The sequence below is a fragment of the Rhinoderma darwinii genome, chromosome 6 (genome assembly GCF_050947455.1).
Source record: "Rhinoderma darwinii isolate aRhiDar2 chromosome 6, aRhiDar2.hap1, whole genome shotgun sequence".
Classification (NCBI taxonomy): Eukaryota; Metazoa; Chordata; class Amphibia; order Anura; family Rhinodermatidae; genus Rhinoderma; species Rhinoderma darwinii.
In genome coordinates, this window is record NC_134692.1 from 114,583,472 (window position 1) to 114,604,234 (window position 20,763).

The 20,763-nt window shown below is 43.0% G+C and overlaps 1 protein-coding gene and 1 long non-coding RNA gene across 2 annotated transcripts in view; one reads left to right on the forward strand and one right to left on the reverse strand.

The window, feature by feature from the left end:
- LOC142655674 (uncharacterized) overlaps nucleotides 1–20,763 on the reverse strand; it is an 80,648-nt gene that overhangs the window by 37,004 nt on the left and 22,881 nt on the right. The gene's annotated exons all lie outside the window — the stretch shown is intronic.
- CPPED1 (calcineurin like phosphoesterase domain containing 1) overlaps nucleotides 12,568–20,763 on the forward strand; it is a 113,270-nt gene continuing 105,074 nt past the window's right edge. Inside the window, exons 1-2 of the mRNA XM_075830135.1 lie at nucleotides 12,568–12,706; nucleotides 18,605–18,823. Of these exons, the coding sequence (XP_075686250.1) occupies nucleotides 12,643–12,706; nucleotides 18,605–18,823 (283 nt within the window). The 5' untranslated portion in view covers nucleotides 12,568–12,642. The remainder of the gene's footprint in view (nucleotides 12,707–18,604; nucleotides 18,824–20,763) is intronic.

The following is a 20,763-nucleotide window of genomic DNA, read 5'->3' on the forward strand; positions in this document are numbered from 1 at the left end:
GGAAAAAAACTACGTCGTCACCTGTGAGTCACTAGATTTATAGACAATCTGTCATCTCTCCTGAAATGTTTATTATAGGAAATCCTTGTATTTCACAAAAAGTCTTTGTGCAGTCCAGGACTGATAGACAAATAAGTGTTACTATTCCCCTTGTCAGGAGAATGTGTCCCTGCACGGTGCGATACTGTCAGCGATGGTTGGAGAATGTCAGTATGTGGGGACATTGCCTTTTGACAAGGGGAGTAGTAACACCCCTTTGTTAATGTCTGGACAAAAAGGAAGTGTTAACAATAGTTACAGGGCGGCGGTGGAGAAGGGGGGCCCATCTTTGGGTAACAGCCCAGGGCCTATGGTCTACTTAATCCGCCACTGGATATCACCATAATAAACTTTTGTATAAAGTGAACATGTTATTTATACTGGACGGAAAAGGGCGTAAAATATCATAAACAAAAAACAACGGTAAGGCCCTGTTTACGGAAAACGCGCCAAAAACAGCCGAAAATGACTCCCATTGATTTCAATGGAAAGCAGAGGCGGTTTTTTTCCACGAGCGGAAAAAACGACTTGTGGGAAAAAGAAGAGACATGCCCTATCTTCGGGTATTTACGTCTCTGACCTCCCATTGACATCAATGCGAGGCAGAGTTTTTTGCGGCGTTTTTGCCCACGGCGCTCAATGGCCGCGAGCGAAAAAAGGCCACGAAAACCGCGGCAAACGGCGTGCAGACGGAATTTTAAGGCACAATTTTCTGCATGCAAAAAATTGTGTGTGAACAGGGCCTAAAGTGGCTTTTTTTAATTTTATTTCCCCCTACCCATCCAAAAGCATAACATAGTTTTGATGCAGTTTTTGTGGCAGTTTTGACTCAGGTTTTTGCGCCAAACAAAGAAGTGGACATTAAACAAAAGGAGATGCATCCGTTTTTTCCTTATACCTTTACCACCTTCCGGATCCACTTCTGGCTTTGGCTCAAAAAACTAAGCCAAAAGCTGCCAGAACTGCATCAAGTGTGTGTGTGTGTGTGTGTGTGTGTGTGTGCGTGCGTGCGTGCGTGCGTGCGTGCGTGCGTGCGTGCGTGTGTGTGTGTGTGTGTTTTCCTGGCCTAAAAGGGTTGTCTAGAATTAAAAAACATGGCGGCTTCTTCCAAAAACAACACCCCACCTGCCCAAAGTTTGTGAGAGGTGTTGCAGCTCAACTCCATTAGGGCTTATTCAGATGAACGTATAATACGTCCGCGCTACGCGCGTCGCACGGTCCTATGTTAGTCAATGGGGCCATTCAGACTGTCCGTGATTTTTACGCAGCGTATGTCCGCTGCGTAAAACTCACGACGTGTCCTATATTTGCCCGTTTTTCGTGCATCAGCACCCATTAAAGTCAATGGGTGCGTGAAAACCGCACACGGCACACGGACGCACTTCCGTTTGCCTGCGTGATGCGCGCTACAGTAGTCAAAACTATGAATGAAAACAGAAAAGCACCACGTGCTTTTCTGCTTACAAACATAAAAACAGAGTGTCATAATGATGGCGGCTGAACGAAAATCACGCAGCCACGCATCATATGCTGCTGACACACGGAGCTGTTATGGACCTTTTGCGTGCACAAAACGCACACGCTCGTGTGAATCCGGCCTTACTCTCAGTGGAGCGGAGCTGCAGTACCAGAAACACAACCCATGGACAGGTGTTCATTCATATTTGTGCTATAATTGCTTAAAATAAAGTGCTATAAATGTAAAAAGCGGCAAAAAGTTCCCGTCACCCGTATGGATCTGGTCAACTGGATTAACATTTCCTGTTACCAAGTAAAAATGCAGAATCTGCTATAAATGTCTTTTGCTCAAAACAAATTATCTTGTCATGCTGCAAATTACCCGTACTTAAATAACGCAGCGCTTATATACCAAAACAATTTACCAGGAAATGTATTTAATAACATATTTCAAAAGCTTTACATATTTTTAGTGTCGATGTAATAATCAGAATACAATGGGCAACAAAATAGCAATTTCACTTATGTAAAGAATACATTAAGTTTCCAACAAGTGGCTCCAACCTACTCCCAATGAATCATATGGAAATCGATGTGAATGTGAACGCACAATCTGTGCACCTCAAGTCTCTAAACTATATATAAAATTGGATTTAACAGCCTATAGTTAATCCCCTACATTATTGTGTTATCTTTTACAGTAGAACATGTTTATCTTCACCCATTAGCAGATCTTACAGCTAATTAATTTTGGTGATTCATATGCCTTGTTAGACCCCATTCACATCACGTTAAGGCCTCGTGCACACTTACGTCACCGTTTTCACGGCCGCTTTTGACGGGTCCGTGAACCCGTTTTAATGGCCGTGTGGTTTCCGTGTGCACTCCGTGTTTCCGTTTCCGTGCGCCGAGCATGGTAGTGTCCAGGGTGCTGAAAGAGTTAATGGGCTGCACTGATCGGCGGTAACTCTTTCAGCACCCTGGACAGTACCATGCTTGGCACGCGGAAAATACAATTTTAATGTAATAAAAAAATTAAAAAATAAAAATAAGTTCATACTTACATTCCTCCTGTCCGGCCTCCAGCGATGACGTTAAATCCATGTCGCCGCTGCAGCCAATCACAGGCTGCCGCTGCAGCCAATCACAGGCTGCCGCGGCCGCTGCAGCCAATCACAGGCTGCAACGGCCTCTGCAGCCAATCACAGGCTGCCGCGTCACAAAAGAAGGTCGGACTGGAGGAAGAAGAGGGACTCGTCACCAAGACAACGACCGGGTACGTATGAAAAGCTTTTTATTTTATTTTTAATTAGCAGTTTCTTTTCTCTATCAGTTATTGATAGAGACAAGTGGCTGCCGATTAGTGTAATATTTTTCTAATGTTTTTCTACCCGCCCGGCGGATGCCTTCCGTGTGCCTTCAGTTTTTTTGATGGCCCCATTGACTTGCATGGGCCTCACGGTCACGGAATCCCGGACCAAAGTAGGACATGCTCTACGTTGGATCGTAAAGGAGCAACGGACCGTCAAAAAAACGGAAGTGTGCATGGTCCCATTGAAATGAATGGGTTCAGGGTGCTATCAGTGACAAAAACGGATAGCACCCTGAAGGAAAAAACTGAAGTGTGCATGAGGCCTAAGGCACTACGTTTATCTTGTATGTCGGGAAAGCTCCTGACGTACAAGATAAACGTGTATATAGGGCTCCATTATCCCGACAGAGATCAAAAGAGTGTCCTTTTGGCCTCCGTCGGGCTGGTATACGTTAGTATAACTTTTTTTGAAGGATGGAGTAGCGTAGTAGACTACAATATTCCATCCTGAGGGATCTCGCAGAAAAAACGTATACCACACATTATAAGTTTTTTAATATGGGACACTATGGGTGACGGATGCCAGTGTATGGCATCCACCACAGGTATACGTTAAACGTATGAAAAATGTAGGTATAGGGAGAGAGGAGGAAAGGTAGAGCATGGTGGACAATGTCGTCTTCAATTTTTTATTGATACCGACTAGTGTAGTAGGAGAAGGATTATACTGTGCAATGTCCCCTTTATTGCCACATTGTGTGGTATTTTGATTAAATTATTGCACAGTGTGATTACAGCTTTAAACAAATTCCACTGGGTAGGGAGCTTGTTGGCCCTACTACTCAGGTGGAAATAAACGAGGTGGTGTTGCAAGGGTTATTTTTGTATCTGAAAGATACCTTGCATATGCACACTACAGGAGGTTGTGTTAAAACTCTATGAGCAACTGCCTGATCATTGACTACCTTTTAAGCGTTGCCGCTCCAAACTTTTGGTGAGTAGCAGCGCATAAGGATTACATTTTTTGTGTCAATGAACAGTTAATTAGTCTTCAGATTGTGTTGTATTTGTTCTGTTACCAGCGTTGCTGTTCCATTCCTGGCTCAAGCAGCAGCTCGGCCAGCAACGTGGACAGAAGGCAATCTATCTCAGTGAGCAGCTAGCTGGTCACCGAGTGCGTTTTGTGTTCTTAGCGTTGCCACTGCGGTTCTTAATTATGCGGCAATGCAGAGAGACAAACTGCCTGTTGTGTTTTATTTAGTGTTCTCAGCGTTGCCGCTGCGATACACAATTCGGCGGCAATACAGAGACAGCAGCGTACGCTGTGTTTAGGCAAACAGACAGCCTGCCTGTTAGCAGTGAAAACGACTGGTTCGTGCAGTTGTAAGGATTGCTGTCTGTTTCAGAGTATTGGCTGTGAGTGCCGCAACGTCATGGGCACTCAGCAACACACTGGTCTCAAGTGTCGTCACTACGTCCGTTCCCTCCAGCTGTCTGGAGCGGACTTGAATTCGGCAGGATTAGTTAATTATTATTCATGGCTCCAATCTTGCCCTGTGTAATCTGTAATCTTTCCCTACTGTCAGGGTCGGTATGTCCCGACGTACGTTTCACTGAACTGAGTCAGCTAATATAAATTGGAGGTCTACTCTACCAATTTCATACGTTAAACGTATACCTCGGGGATCTCCCGTCATCTTATAGGGATAGTGAAGTCAGGAGCTTCCACAGTGTTGAAGTCCCTGGGCAGAGCGCTATTAGATGGCTCTGTCCCCGGACTCCGGCCCCCTGAAAACTCCTAAAGTCACTGTCCATATATGGACAGTGATGTCAGGAGGAGTGCTGGAGTCCCCGAGCAGAGCATCAGCAGATGCTCTGTTCAACAAATCCAGTCATAGGGAAGTCCTGAAGCTGCTGTCCTTATATGAACAGTGACATCAGGAGGAGTGCTGGGGTCCCGAAGCAGAGCATCAGTAGATGCTCTTCTCTCCGAATCCAGCAATAGTGAACTCCTGAAGTCACTGTCCATAATGCACAGTGACTTCAGTAGTTTTGCCAGGGCCAGTCCTTGGGCAATGTGTCCCACTGTATGCCATACAGTGGGATACAATTGGGCCTTTTGTCGGAGGTAAGCGTCGGGGTCTTCCCGACGTATACCTCAGACGGAATACCCTAACATGATGTGAATAGGGCCTTAGGTTGGATTCACACACTGCGTACACTCCCGTTTTCGGTGGCATTTCTCACAGTTTTGGTTTTGTGATTTTTTTTCACCCCAAAACAAACACAATGCAGCGAGATGTTACTTCATAGTCTATTAAAAAATTAGAAAACCTACAGTACTGTGCAAGTTTTAGGCAGTTGTGGAAAAATGCTGCAAATTAAGAATGCTTTCAAAAATAGAAGGGTTAGTAGTTTTTTTTTTTTATCAATTAACAAAAAGCAAAGTGAATTAACAGAAGAGAAATCTAAATTAAATCAATATTTTGTGTGACCACCCTTTGCCTTCAAAACAGAATTAATTCTTCCAGGTACACTTGCACAAAGTCATGGATTTTGTAGGATTATACTCAGGCATATGATTAACCAATTATAGCAAACAGGTTTTTTAAAGCAGCTTAAGAGCATCTCTTGTTCTGAAGGATCTGCCACGTCTGTGCATTACATGGACAACTCATTGCTTTCAACTGGCACCATGCAATGTTTAATTTCTCCTGTGGTGGCACTGTACAGAAATTTAACACTTGATGCGAAGTTCTCAAGCAGATTACAGTTGATCGCCCTGTGATCGGTCTTTATAACAAAAAGGGATTGTGCAAAGTGGACAACTTTTTTAATCCAGAGTTCATGCTTGATGCACAGTACAACACGAACACAGCTACCACACAAGCTATACCTTGATGCCATTAGCTATGCAGTTACTTGTATAGTTTTGTTAATATGAAAAGAAATTTGATATTTTGTGCTTCAGAAATTGTAACATAGTAATTTAAAGTGTAGCTAAACGTTGGACAAACTTCTGACATGTCATAGTGACATGTCAGAAGTTTGGATTGGGGGGGGTCCGAGCACTGAGACCCCCACCAATCGCTTAAATGAAGCGGCAGAAGTGCTCTGTGGGCGCTCAGCCGCTTCATGTCTGTTCGCCTTTCTCCGGAAAGCCGATGTATCGGAGTATGGGCTCATAGACTTTCTATTGAGTCCGTACACAGATACATTTATTTCCAGAAAAAGCCGAACAGACACAAAGCAGCTGAGCGCTCACATGAGCACTTCTGCCGCGTTATTTTAGCAATTGGTGGGGGTCTCAGTGCTCGGACCCCCCCCCCCCAAATCCAAACTTCTGACATGTCACTATGACATGTCAGAAGTTTGTCAAGTTAGCTACATCATCATTATCACATTTAGTATTCAGATATAATTTCACAATGCTTGGTGTATTGTATCTGCGCGGTCCCGAGTCTGCTATTATACAGCATTTATAGCAGCATTGCTCTCTTGCAGAACGCCCCACCTAGCGCTTCAATTATAGTAAGTTATATTGCGATCATTACCCCTTACCTAGCGGCGTAATTACCACTGAATCAGCCATGGCAGCTGCTACAGTGCCCTCAGCATGAGGGGGTCCATGCTGCCGACCAGCGCAGGCCCCCCAATCCACAGTGGCCCCGCTATCAGTCGCTATGGCTGGTACAGTGGTACTAACACCACATTCAATATTCTCTGCGTCCATAGGACACGGATACTTTTTAACACTATGGCAGAGTAGTGAGGTATCTCCCTGCTCTGTCATTTACTAGGCTACTGTCTGTGTTCGGAGAGCAGCCTATTAGGGTAGGTGGGGGCACTATATACAGGGGCTGTTTTATGGCACTAGCTTCCAGTGTGAGTTGGGTGTAAAAATCTACATGGGGTGGCTGTATGGTACTCTCTATAAGAAGGAGGTGGGGGCACTATCTACAGGGTGGGCTGTAAGGCACTATCTATATTGGGAGGTGGGGGCACTATCTACAGGGTGGGCTGTATGGCACTAGTTACAGGGGCAGCTGAATGGGACTATCTATATGGGGGAGGGCACTATCTACAGGGTGAGTTGTATAGCACTAGCTATAGGGGGAGATGAATGGGAATATATACATGGTGGGCTGTATGGTACTATCCATAAGGGTGAGGTGGGGAAGCTATCTACAGGTTTGGCTGTATGGCACTATCTACAATCATTTTTTTATTTTTGTAAAAAAAATTCAGCTTTCAGAAAATGATCAAAGTGCATTAGATGACACTTTTGAAATTAATCAACCCTCGCAGGACGATGAGGTTTATATTTATTTTAAAAAAATGTTTAATATATTCTTTTAAAAAATCTATATAGCCAGTTATCTAAATAAGCTTTTCAGTTCCATTATCCAAAAAAGTTAATACATTTTATTATATATTGTAAAAATTGTTAGGAACAACTCTAAGGCCACGTTCAGATGTGGCAGAATTATTGTTGAATTCCGCTGTGGACAGTCCGCAGTGGAATTCTGCAGCAGCCGTTTTTTACATTTGTTTCTATACATTTTTAGGAAACTTAGTTCAAACGTTGCGGAAATTAACTGTGCGGAAATCAGGCTGTGGTGCAGAATTTCCCCTCCGCAGCATGCACATTATGTTGCGGAGAAGCAGCTGAATTTCACTGCGGATTTCAGCCTTTGCAATGCAAAAACTGAAATCTGTGGCAAGTCCGCTGTGATATCTGCAACGTCTGAATTACCTGTCAAATATGCAAATGTTGCTGCAGATTCATTGCGTAATTCCCCCGAATCTGCACCAACATTTGCAGCGGAAAAATTCTGCCACGTGTGAACGTGGCCTAAGAGGAAAAGTTAGAAAAGCACATCCCGGTGAGGATTATTGTTTTCAAAATGATCCAACTTGGGCACCAGGAGAAGAAAGACCAGGTCCTGAACCAGACTCAGAAAATCGGCTAACAGATAAAAGTTGGTGTAGTTGCAACAACTGTACAATTATGTCCACTGTAACAGAAAGTATTTGTTGAACTGGATTCTTTGGAGAATTTGATGGACAATAGTCTTGCATGCATTACCCAAAATTCTTCTTTTCAATCTATCTGCATGGACGAAGATGATTTGAAAAGAATACTAACCTTAACCATCAACTTACTCTGTACGTTCCTTTGATCATACTAACCCAAGGTTGATTTATGAACCTATAATAATGTATTTTTATGTTTTTTTTCACATCTACAATCTAAGAAAATAATAGTTGTAATCTTTTTAAATAATTTTTGATTAAAAAAATACTAATTTTATTTCATCATCATTACAGATGTCTAAGCCTAGCTGCATAACGGGCTTTCACAACGTCGGTATATGGATTCCTTGGAAAATACAATTGTCAACCAATAGCATCTTGTGTAGTTCATCAAATTAGACAACAATTTCCATATCTTAATCAAAGATACAGTGGCTTTCAGTATTATGAGGATGTTCCTTTATCAGATACAAATTTCCGTGGATTGAGCGGTGTGAGGACTTATTTTTTGCGGGACGAGCTGTAGTTTTTATTGGTACCAATTTTTGTACGTACAACTTATTGATCACTTTGTATTACATTTTATTTGCGAGCTAAGGTGACAAAAAAACAGCGATTTTGGCGATTTAAATTTGCTGTTTTTTACTGTGTTCATCCTTGCGAGTTAAATGATGGTATATTGTAATACTTCAGACTTTTACGGATGCAGCAATAACAATTTTGTTTATTTTCTACATGACTTTAGAGGAAAAATGGGAAAAGGTTTTTTTTTTGAACTTTTAATATCTATTTATTTCCACTACTAATAACTGTATTAAACTTTATTTTGACACAGTATAATAGTCTAATGTATTGCAGTATATCGTCACTTTCACAGGCTAATATATGCCTCAACAGCTGACACACGCAGGGTACATAAGCGCCCTCCATACTTCCCTATGACACTTATCACGAACATGTACGTGATAATGCGTCAAGGGGTTAAGGACAACTATGATAGATAGATTTTTTTATTTAATCCATTTTTAAATATGCTGAACCTGAAGTAAAATACCATTTCGGAGAGCTATTTGAATGAATGACCTTTGAGTTACTTTTCATAAGAACCTTTGAAAGTTGCTTTTTCTACCACTGAATGCCTCTGTACCAGCTAATGAATCCAATAGCATTAACACATTCACCGCTTGCATTTATTCTCACTCTTCGTTTTAGAAATCTACGCTGCTCTGTTCTGTGATATACTGGCAGTACAATAAAGCAGCCAGAGATTATGAAAGGAACAAAAATATTGAAAAACATTGTTTTGGGCACTGTTGATGCAAGAATACAATGGTAAGGCCCTGTTAATAGGGTTCTTTTTATGGGAGAGCACTGTGGTATTGTTGAGACTATGTTCACACTGTGCTTGCAGTGTACGTTTGGCGTACACAACGAACATGTCTATAGGGCCCCATTGATCTGACATATGCCAAAGGATGTCTTTTGGCATACATAATACACCTTTTTTTTACGGTTTGGAATCGGATAACAGACTATGTTATTCCATACAACAGCATCCTGAAAATATGTATACTGTGCGGAATATGTTTGTTTTTTTTTTACAAAGGATGATGTATGCCAATGTACAGTTAGGTCCAGAATTATTTGGACAGTGACACAAGTTTTGGCATTTTAGTTGTTTAGATAAACATATTGAATATACAGTTATATAATCAATATGGGCTTAAAGTGCAGACTCTCAGCATTAATTTGAGGGTATTCACATTCTAATTTGAGGAAGGGTTTAGGGATTACAGCTCTTTAATATGTAGCTGCTTCTTTTTCAAGGGACGAAAGGTAATTGGACAATTATCTCAAAAGCTATTTAATGGGCTGCATGGGCTATTCCCGCATTAATCCATCATCAATTAAGCAGGTAAAAGGTCTGGAGTTGATTCCAGGTGTGGCATTTGCATTTGGAAGCTGTTGCTGTGAACCCACAACATGAGGTCAAATGAGCTCTCAATGCAAGTGAAACTGACCATCGTTAGGCTGACAAATGAAGAAATCCATCAGAGAGAAAGCACAAATGTGCCAAATCAACAGTTTGGTACATTCTTGAAAAAAAAGAGCGCACTGGTGATCTCATGAACTCCAAAAGGCCTGGACGTCCAGGGATGACAACAGGGGTGGATGATCGCAGAATCTTTTCCATGGTGAAGAAAACCCCTTCACAACATCTACCCAAGTGAAGAACCCTCCCCTGGAAGTAGGTGTATCACTATCTAAGTCTACTATAAAGGGAAGACTTCATGAGAGCAAATACAGAGGGTTCACCACAAGGTGCAAACCATTAATCAGCCTCAAAAATAGAAAGGCCAGATCAGACTTTGCCAAACAACATGTAAAGAAGCCAGCCCAGTTCTGGAACAGCGTGAAACTAAGATCAACCTGTACCAGAATGATGGGAGGAAGAAAGTATGGAGAAGGCTTGGAACGGTTCATGATCCAAAGCACACCACATCCGCTGTAAAACATGGTGGAGGCAGTGTGATGGCATGGTGGGGGCAGTGTGATGGCATGGGCATGCATGGCTGCCAAAGGCACTGGGTCATTAGTGTTTATTGATGATGTGACTGAAGACAGAAGCAGCCGGATGAATTCTGAAGTGTTCAGGGATTTACTTTCTGCTCAGATTCAACCAAATGCAGCAAGGATGATTGGACGTCGCTTCCCAGTACAGATTGACAATGAAGGCAAAGAAGTCGAATATTCTGCAATGGCCAAGTCAATCACCAGATCTCAACCCGATTGAGCATTTCACTTGCTTAAGACAAAACTTAAGGCAGAAAGACCCACAAACAAGCAACAACTGAAGACAGCTGCAGTAAAGGCCGGGCAAAGCATCACAAAGGAGGAAACCCAGCGTTTGGTGATGTCCATGGGTTCCAGACTTCAGGCCGTCATTGCCTGCAAAGGATTCTCTACAAAGTATTTAACAAAAATTTAAAAACTTGTCCAATTACTTTTGAGCCCCTGAAATGAGGAGTCTGTGTAGAAAAACGGTTGCAATTCCTAAACAATTCACAGGACATTTTTGTTCAACCCCTTGAATTAAACCTGAAAGTCTACACTTCAATTGTATCTCAGTTGTTTCATTCCAAATTCAATGTGGTGGCAGCAGAGCCCAAATCATGAAGATTGTGTCACTGTCCAAATAATTCTGGACCTAACTGTATACCTAGGAAGCCTTTCAGTGGAGGTATAGGTTGGGAAATCTGACAGATGGCTCAAACACGATGTGAACTGAGCCTTATGCCTCTCATATAAGTGAATGGGAATTTTCTGAATGCCATTCACACATTGCAGAAACAATTCACACACTGAAATCCACAAAGCCCTTTATCATTAATTTTAATTGATGTGGAAATCCGTCAAGCAAAAATACATCCAGATTTAAAAGCATGCAGATATGGTACAGATGGAGGAATTTTTCTGCAGCCATTGACAGTGTGGGACAAGTGACATTGCAGTGACTCTAATGCAGTGTTCCACAACCAGTGGCTCGGCAGCCACATGTGGCTCTCTGGCCCCCTATATGTGGCTCCCCGGCCCCCTGCATGTGGCTTTCCAGCTGTTGGCAGCTTCAGATACTACTGTGCACAAGTGGCACAAGGGAAGTCAAATCATAATTAGAAGTATATCACTAGATCATATCTTTACTATACTTTTTGACTTTTATTGTATAGTGTGGTTCAATACTACCCTCTCTATTTCAAAGTGTCTCACGACCAACAAAAGGTTGGGGAGCTCTGGTCTAGCGTATCTCAATGGTGGTCACGTGGCCACTATATCGCAATCATAATAAATCTCCATAGTTTCATGCATTTTTTTTCCCCCCATAGGTTTCCAATAAAAATTCTGTAGAATTGTGATATTATACAATTGCAATTTTACAGATTTACATTTTTTTTCACCTGTGGGCTAGAGCTACACGGCGACTTTGGTCGCGACATATGTCGCGTGTCCAAAGATTGCTGTGTCTCGACAGTCGCAAGAAATCCATCAGGTTTCTATTTGTTGCGACGGTCAGGGCAACTTGTGGGTTGCAACGCGGCCATATCCACCAACGTTACTGGATTGGTGAATATGTACGCAGCGTGACACAGCGATCTTTGGAAGCGTGATCTGTCGCGCGTACAAAGTCGCCATGTAGCCCTAGACTTACAAAAATGGCTCTGCCTCTTAATCAAACAAAATGTGATTTTATGCATGAGATTTCCATTGATGCGATATCGCATAAAATCTAAAAACACATGTGATTCTGCAGTGTGGTGCGATAAGTCGCCATGGTGTCAGTCCGATCACTCCGCCATGGTGTCAGTCCGATCGCTCCGCCATGGTGTCAGTCCGATCGCTCTGCCATAGTGTGCCATTCTGGAAAAATAATCTCTCATTCAGAGTCTACAGTCTCTCATTTTTTTGTTCTTTATTCAGGCAGCATGAAAAAGAACACAGCACAAGGCAGATACCAGAACCTCACAGCTGGCGGGCAGCATCAGGGAGGCAGCGGATAGACAGGACCGGCAATGTTGGGACTGATGGTTTCCACTCCCCACATACACGTTTCAGTTTCAGCTGTCAAAGTAGCTAAACATTGCCCAGGATTATCAATCAATACACCGATATGAAACTGTACCATCTTTTCCAGCGCTGCTCCTGCCAGGCAGTAAGAGCCGATTGCCGATGCGAGCAGGAAGTCTAGTGGTTGGCATCTTGCCGGGATCACTGTGCAGGGTCTATAGGTTTTCTTGAAGATGTCGGAGGATCGGGAAGTGTTCTTGAGAGCTCGGGGCAGGACTTTCACTTCATTCGGACAAGGTAGTGGCATTGCCTGGCGGTAGAGTAGGAGAAGCGTGCTGCTAAATACAGAGCCGCCGCTGACTCTTCTAGTGTACTGGTCTGCAGCCTATAGATCACCAGCTGATGTGAAACTACAACTCCCAGTATTCAGAGCAGTATTCAGAGCATGGTGGGGTTGTAGTTTCACAACAGCTGGAGATCTACAGGGTGCAGATGGCATACATAAGACAGTGCGCACATTTATCAGGTGTCCTGAGAATGGAGAACGCCTGGTGTTTTTTTTTTGGAGCAAGTAACGACAAGTTCATCAAGATGGTGCACGCTTCATAATATATTTGGGGCACATGACAATATATACCTCTTGATGCAAAAAATCGTTCTAGTTGGTAATAAATCTGACAGAACTATTGTGTTGTCATTTTTTATGATTCTCAGCAAATTATAAATGGCGCAGGTTTTTTACAGACATGGTGCATTTCATATGATATATGCATTATAGTGTGATTCAGTAAGGCTCTGTCCACAGAAAGAAGCGTAAAAGCTACTGTACCTTGCTTCTTATAATAGAAGTGATTGATATATTGTAACGTGAAACTGAAGAAAGTTGTACCATGCGACGTGTCTCCGTGGATCCTCTGACATTACAAAGACATGTTTTGCCTCCCCCAAAAATCTTTATATATTCGAAAAAGCATATCTATAAGACAAGTTTTATGAATCGGCAGGCTTAGATACAGCAGTTTATCTCTATATATGATAGTATAGCTCTAAATAAGACACGCCAAATAATGGTCAGGTACCAGTTCTACACAGAGGAAAAGTGACTACAGTTACATCCAGTGACTCACAGGTGACGTCTTCCAGCCACGACTTGTCTCACACCCAGGGCCCGCCTTTGGGGTGTGCAACCTGTGCCATCGTACAGGGCGCATCATTCCAGCAGGGGGAAGAGGACACCTCTCTGGCTCCCTTCCCCTGCTTGTTTCTGAAGCGCCTGGGCCCGGTGACTCTAAAGCTGCCTTTCTGCCCGGGCGCTCCTCTGCTCAGTGGCGTAACTACCGCTGTAGCAGCCATAGCGGCTGCTACTGGGTCCGTGCCGCTTGCCGGGATCGCCTCCCATGTTGCTAGCAGTCGCTATGGCTGCTACAGCGGTAGCGAAACCACATTCAACAGTAAGGACGCAGATACTATTGAACACTATGGCAGAGCGGGAAGGTATCTCCCTGCTCTTTCATTTACTAGGCTACCTGCCATTCGGACAGGATCCCTGCGCAGGCTGGCATGATGACTTAACTGGATCACGCCAGCCTACGCAAGGAGCCCGTTGGTGTTGAGGAGCAGGGCACGCGGCCTAGGTGAGTATATTTTTTTTGTTTTATTTATTTGAGGGGTGCTGTCTACAGGGGGGCTGTATGACACTGTCTACAAGGGAGAGGTGAGGGGCTGTATGGAAGGATCTACAAGGGGCTGTATGGCACAATCTACAGTGGGTCACTATATACAAGGGCGGGCTGTATATGGAACCCAAGGGAGGGGAGGGGGACATTATACTGTGTGGGGGCCACTAAGGAGACATTATACTGTGTCGGGGCACTACAGGGGGCAATATAATGTGTGTGGCACTTAGGGGGCATTATACTGTGTGGGCACACTTAGGGGACAAAATATGGTGTCCTTAAAGGGGTTATAATATATTAAATATTATACTGCATGGGGCAGCTATGGGGGCATTATGTTGTGTGGGGGGCACTAAAGGTGTATTATACTGTTTAGGGGCAAAATACTGTGTGGGGGCACTTAGGGGACATTATACTGTGTGGGGGGCACTAAAAGGGGCATTATACTGTGTGGGGCACTATAACGGGCATTATGATGTGCGGGGACACTAAAAAGGGCATTATACCGTGGGGGGGGGGCATTATACACTTTTTATGGCTCATTTTTTTCAGGATGGCTTGGGGCGCTGAAAGAAAGTTTCACACAGGGTGCCATCTATCCTAGGCCGGCCCTGCTCACACCAACCTCCAATGCCTCTCTCGGTGATCCTTGCATAGTAATAGTGCCTCCATTTGTGTCCCACACAGTACTAGTGCTTCATTTTGTGTCCCACACAGTAACAATTCCCCCATTGTGCCCACCACAAAATAATAATGCCTCCTTTGTGCCCCTTGCAGTAATAATACCCTTTGTGCCCCTTTTGAAAGAAATGTTTTTTATTTTTAATTAAAGGGGGATGTGACCTTTTTTTTATTAGTGGCTGTAAATTAAATGAATATTCTTGCCGCCCGGCGATACAGCGCTAAGGGTATGTTCACACGGCGGGGGTCCGTAACGGCTGAAATTACGGGGATGTTTCAGCCTGAAAACATCCCCGTAATTTCAGCCGTACCGGCATGTGCAGGCGCTTGAACGCCGCGTCGATTACGGCCGTAATTAGCGCTGCTATTCATTGGAGTCAATGAATAACGGCTCTAATTACGGCCAAAGAAGTGACAGGTCACTTCTTTGACGCGGGCGTCTATTTACGCGCCGTCATTTGACAGCGGCGCGTAAATATACGCCTCGTGTGAACAGACAAACGTCTGCCCATTGCTTTCAATGGGCAGATGTTTGTCAGCGCTATTGAGGCGCTATTTTCGGGCGTAATTCGGGGCAAAAACGCCCGATTTACGTCCGTAAATAGGCCGTGTGAACATACCCTTACACTCGAGCAGCACTCCCGGTGGTTGCTTACATGTAATCACTGCAGCCAATTGTATGTTGTATTTCTGGCATTATGCCAGAAATCTGATTCTTCACCAGTGAGCCCCGCTGAGCCCTCTGATTGGCAGCAGCGGTCACATGCTACGTTCATTTAAACAACCAGCGTGAGTGCCGCTGGAGAGTCAGCACTGGATCGCTGGGATCAAGGATAGGAAAGTATTGCTTTTTTGGTTTATTTATTTAATTTCCAGCCCCTAATAAAAAAATTCACATCTCGAATAACCCCTTTAAATCAATGTGTTATGTGTTTCAAAGTGACTTAATATTTTTACTTTTCACGATACAGCTTCTATGTATCCTGTATAAGTTTTGAACTTTGAGGTGATCAATATTAGCTGGATCATGTCTCAGAGACACGCAGGACCCGCTCTCAGCAGAGCCGTCAGTTCAGCTGAACTGACTGAATCAGCTGAGAGAGAACGATACAGCTTCTATGCATACAGGATACATAGAAGCTGTATCGGCAAAAACATTTTTAAATAAAACTCAGTTTGAAAATTGCTTAAAACACATAACATTGATTTAATATAAAATATTCCTTCAAAATGATGCACATAGCCTTTAAATTAACAGGCTAAAGGCGCAGGGACTGCTACTTTAACCTGTTAGTATACATGAAAGGGGTTAAAAAGAATCTGTCATGGAGGAACTATCAATAGTAATCATACAGCTTGTACCTCCATGACTCGGGAGCTCCCGCTGAACATACAAGCTTGTGTCCAGAGCATTAAAGGAGAGGTTACCTCCTAAAAAAAACCTTCTACACCAGAAATCAGGTGTTAGGCCCCATGCACACGAACGTTTTTTTCATTCGTAATTACGGACCATTCATTTCTATGGGCTGTGGACACCTTTCCGTATTTTTACGGATGGGTGTCCGTGCCGTGGAAATGATAGAACATGTCTTTTTTATGTCCGTAATTACGGCATGGACTCCCCATAGAAGTCTATGAGCGCTTCCATAATTACGGATGGCTACAGATGTGCATCTGCGATGCATAGATTCCTTCCGTTTTTTTGTGGATCCGTAAATACAGATGCAATACGGACCGTATTTACGGACACCCTTCTGTATATGCGGATGATTTACGGATGACTATAAATGACTACGGACAGTATTTACGGATGGATGAAAAATACGGTGGTGTGCATGGGGCCTAACTTCCTTTTTGCCCTAATAGGACATATTCACAGGGATTGACCAGATACGCCAAGCTCCTGACATTTTCCCACCCTATATGCAAGGTACATCATTGTGCTATCATCACTGCACTTGGCCCCATACACACGACCGTATTTTTCATCCGTAATTACGGACCCATTAATTTCTAAGGGCTACAGACACCTTACTGTATTTTTACGGATGGGCCGTAGAAATGATAGAACATGCCCTTTTTTTGTCCGTAATTACGACACGGACTCCCCATAGAAGTCCATGGGCGCTTCCGTAATTATGGGCGGCAACGGATGTGCATCTGTAAGAAGCATTGCTGTACAACGCCAGGGGATTACCCTAGATTCCTTCCTGTTTTTTGTGAATCCGTAGATACGGATGCACTACGGACCGTATTTACGGACACACTTTCGTATATGCGGATCATTTACGGATGACTACGGATCCGTATTTACGGATAGATGAAAAATACGGTCGTGTGCATGGAGCCTTAGGGTATGTTCACACGGCAGCATCCGTACCGGCTGAAATGACGGGGCTGTTTTCAGAAGAAAATAGCCCCGTCATTTCAGCCGTAACGGCATGTGCAGGCGCTTGAACGCCACGTCCATTACGGACGTAACTGGAGCTGGTTTTCCATGGAGTCCATGGAAAACGGCTCCATTTACGTCTGAAGAAGTGACATGACACTTCTTTGGCGCGGGCGTCTATCTGTCTTTTGACAGCGACGCGTAAATATACGCCTCGTGTGAACAGACAAACGTCAGCCCATTGCTTTCAATGGGCAGATGTTTGTCAACGCTTTCAAGCCGTAATTTCGGACGTAATTCGGGGGTTAAAACGCCCGAATTACGTCCGTAAATAGGCCGTGTGAACATACCCTTAAAGTGTATCTCCACTTCTGTTCTCCTGACATCAGGGGTGGAGAGACGCCTCTGCTCGCTGGGCTGTACGGTTTCCATGGCAACTCTACCACGGCCGGAGAGTGTCATGCAAGGTTCTATTGGTTAGGACTGGACCCATGCATGATACTCTCTGTCCGTCGTTCAATTGCCACAGCAGCTATACCGCCCAATTTGCAGGAGCGTCTCTCAACGACCTTTGTCAGGTCTGGCGGGGGATCGCAAGTGGAGGTACTGGCAAGCGCAGTAGCAGGAACCACGGTACCTTTGTAATGACGTCATCATTTTCATATAGGGTGCAAAAAGAAGACAACAAGCTTGTATTCTTCCCGGGAACATGGCTGAAGGCTACAGCTCTGTATTATCTTTTTTTATTCCCCCCTTTCCCAATGTATGTTATACATTTTTTAATTTTGAAGTTAGTCTTAGAAAAAGGTCAATCTGTATAAAATTTATATTTTTTATTTTTAATTACTATCCTTCATTGTGTGCGCAATTCTTTCTTTTTTTTTTTTTGTTTTCTGTTATTTGTGCATTATTTCTGTGAAGGAGAGATGTGAAATATATGAAACAAATGGTTATAAATTATTACTGAATATTTTCATCTGCTCCTGGTAACACAATGGGAATAGGGGGATGAGATAGGAAAAAAGACATTGCAATGGGATTTATCAAGAATGTGTCTTCTTTTTTTCCCCAGAATGCACTAAATTCACCGTGCCGGAGGCACCAATAATACACAGTTAGATTGGTTTCCCAGCATGTCACTGCACCTCTTTCAGGGAATGGGTTATTTCCAAGGCAGAAAAGACACAAACAATTGACTGCCCCGGGAATTATTTCACTTTGTTTAATAGAAAGGTCAGCGGCTTCCAGATTTGTACCGTTCTGAGTAAAGTTCCTCTTTGAGAAAGTCTAGCCTTTTCATAATTGGCTTTTTGTTAAAGGTCCTGGAGATGAATATTAAGAAGCCTTTTATTAGTATGTAATGTAATTGCTGTTCACGCTGCTCTATGGGGATGTGGTCTCTTACTGCAGAATATTGTAACATTGCTGTGTATTTTCTTCTTTTTGAAGATGATCAGAAGGAGTGGAAAGGTCCATTCTATTTCATACAAGGAGCAGATCCACAGTTTGGCCTGATGAAATCTTGGGCAATTGGCGAAAGTGACTATGGAGGAGATGAGTGGTATGAGGAGATCAAATTAACAGAAGAGGCAGTGAAAGCCATCAATAAGATGTGTCCCAAACCAAAGTTCCTTGTTCTGTGCGGAGACCTTGTACATTCTATGCCAGGTAGGCATAATACACTATAAGTCACCATTACCTGAAGACAACCCCTTCTCTGAAAACAGTCGCCCCAGTAGCCAGCTATTAGAACTAGAACCGACTGAGTCCACCAGAGTGGCTACCTGCACAAGCTCATAGAGGGGGGTCCCAAGTGGGGCGTCGACCCCCCTATGACACCCATATACTAATAGGGTTATAAAGAAAGGGGTCTGGCTTAATAAGAAAACACCTTTAAAGACATTTTTTTAAAAATGTTAGCAGTTTATGAAAAATGTGGCCATTTTTAAAGAGCATTTCCGCCTTCAAGCATTGTCAGGATCTGTGAGCTGGAACGCTCAACAATCACTAGAGTGGAGAGGACACATTGACATTACAGGTTGTCCCGGCTGTTCAGCTCACAGAGCATTGTCTAGACTGGATACAACTGTATCCACTTCTGACCTGAGAGCAGGACTGGCTATGTAACGGTCTTCTGCCTCTAGCCGTTCTTAAAGGGTATGTCCGTGTTATAACATTTTATTTATGCAGTGATTAAGGTTAAAGTGGGTCCCCAATCCGATGAAATTAATGGCTTATCCTCAGGATAAAAAAATCAATATCTCATTGGCCAATGGTCCAACTCTTGGCACCTCCGCGATCAGCTGTTTCCCCTTAATTTCCTTTACTGCTCATGCTGTGAATCGCCGAAAGACTTGTAGCGGCAGTTCACAGTATTACAGCTCTCTTTGAGATTCGGACCCCGACCGATGAGATATTGGTAGTTTATTCTGAGGATAAGCCATCCATTTCTTTGGACTGGGAAACCCTTTTTGATTACGAGTTGGAAACGAAAACAATAAAGGTCGTTCAGGTAATGATTTTTGATTAAACTTTTCTTTATATTATTTTGATCTGATAAACCTATAAACCAAACTACAACCACAACAACAATGCACTTGAATTTGCACAGTTGATTGTTTCCGGAAAGTCTATCACCAGGTGGCTCATGACTTGTTACAAAATTTTTGTTACTTTAGCCAGTTGCTACAACACTTAAAGGCAATGTATCAGTGTTTTTTGCGTTACTTTGTAAATAGTTTTTATTAAAAATTAGTTTTACATTTTTTGATACAGCTGCTCTGTATTCTTTATACAGAGCAGCTGAATTTAGCGCTCAGTGACTGGTTCAGTGTCGGCGGGTCCTGCGTGTACGCCTGTAAACTATCTCATCTATGTTCTTAACTTAGATGTGATAGTTTACAGGTGGAAGGACCCGCCGACACTGAACCTGTCAGGTCTGTGGGACTGACGGATTCAGTGAATAGCGCTAGATACAGCTGCTCTGTATGGAGAATACAGAGCAGCCGTAGCTAAAAAAGTAAAAAAAAATTTAACAAAAAATATTTACAAAGTTACACAAAACACACTGATGCAACTCTTTAAAAAAAAAATATATATGTATTTTTTTAGAGGTTTACATAGCCTTTACGCTGACCATACATATTAGATGTATGTCAGCCGCGGCCGAGCATCTTGTCGGGGAGAAAAGGGTTGGGCAGGTTGAATTTCAACATGCTGATCCTTTTTTTAATTATTAGATAATGATCCTTTTGTTCATTATTTCTCCCAGAGAACACATGCAGGGGGGGGGGGGGGGTCGAAGAAATAGTCGGCCGAACGAGCATCTGTCAGACACATATTTAAAATATATAGCCTTACTGTACCTATAAAAACTGACACAACACACACAGGGGCTCTGTCTCGCTGGAGAATAACTTAGGCGCTAGTAATTATCATAAATAAAGGGCTAGCAATATAATAAGGCTTGCTATTAGAATATTGATAGGTAGATAGACATGAAGACTGAAAAGTCCTATTTTAGGGACCCTCATTTGAATGTTAATTATAAGGTTATTTCATGTCATATGGCACAATTAGTATTTATAATTACAATAATATAGTCAGAG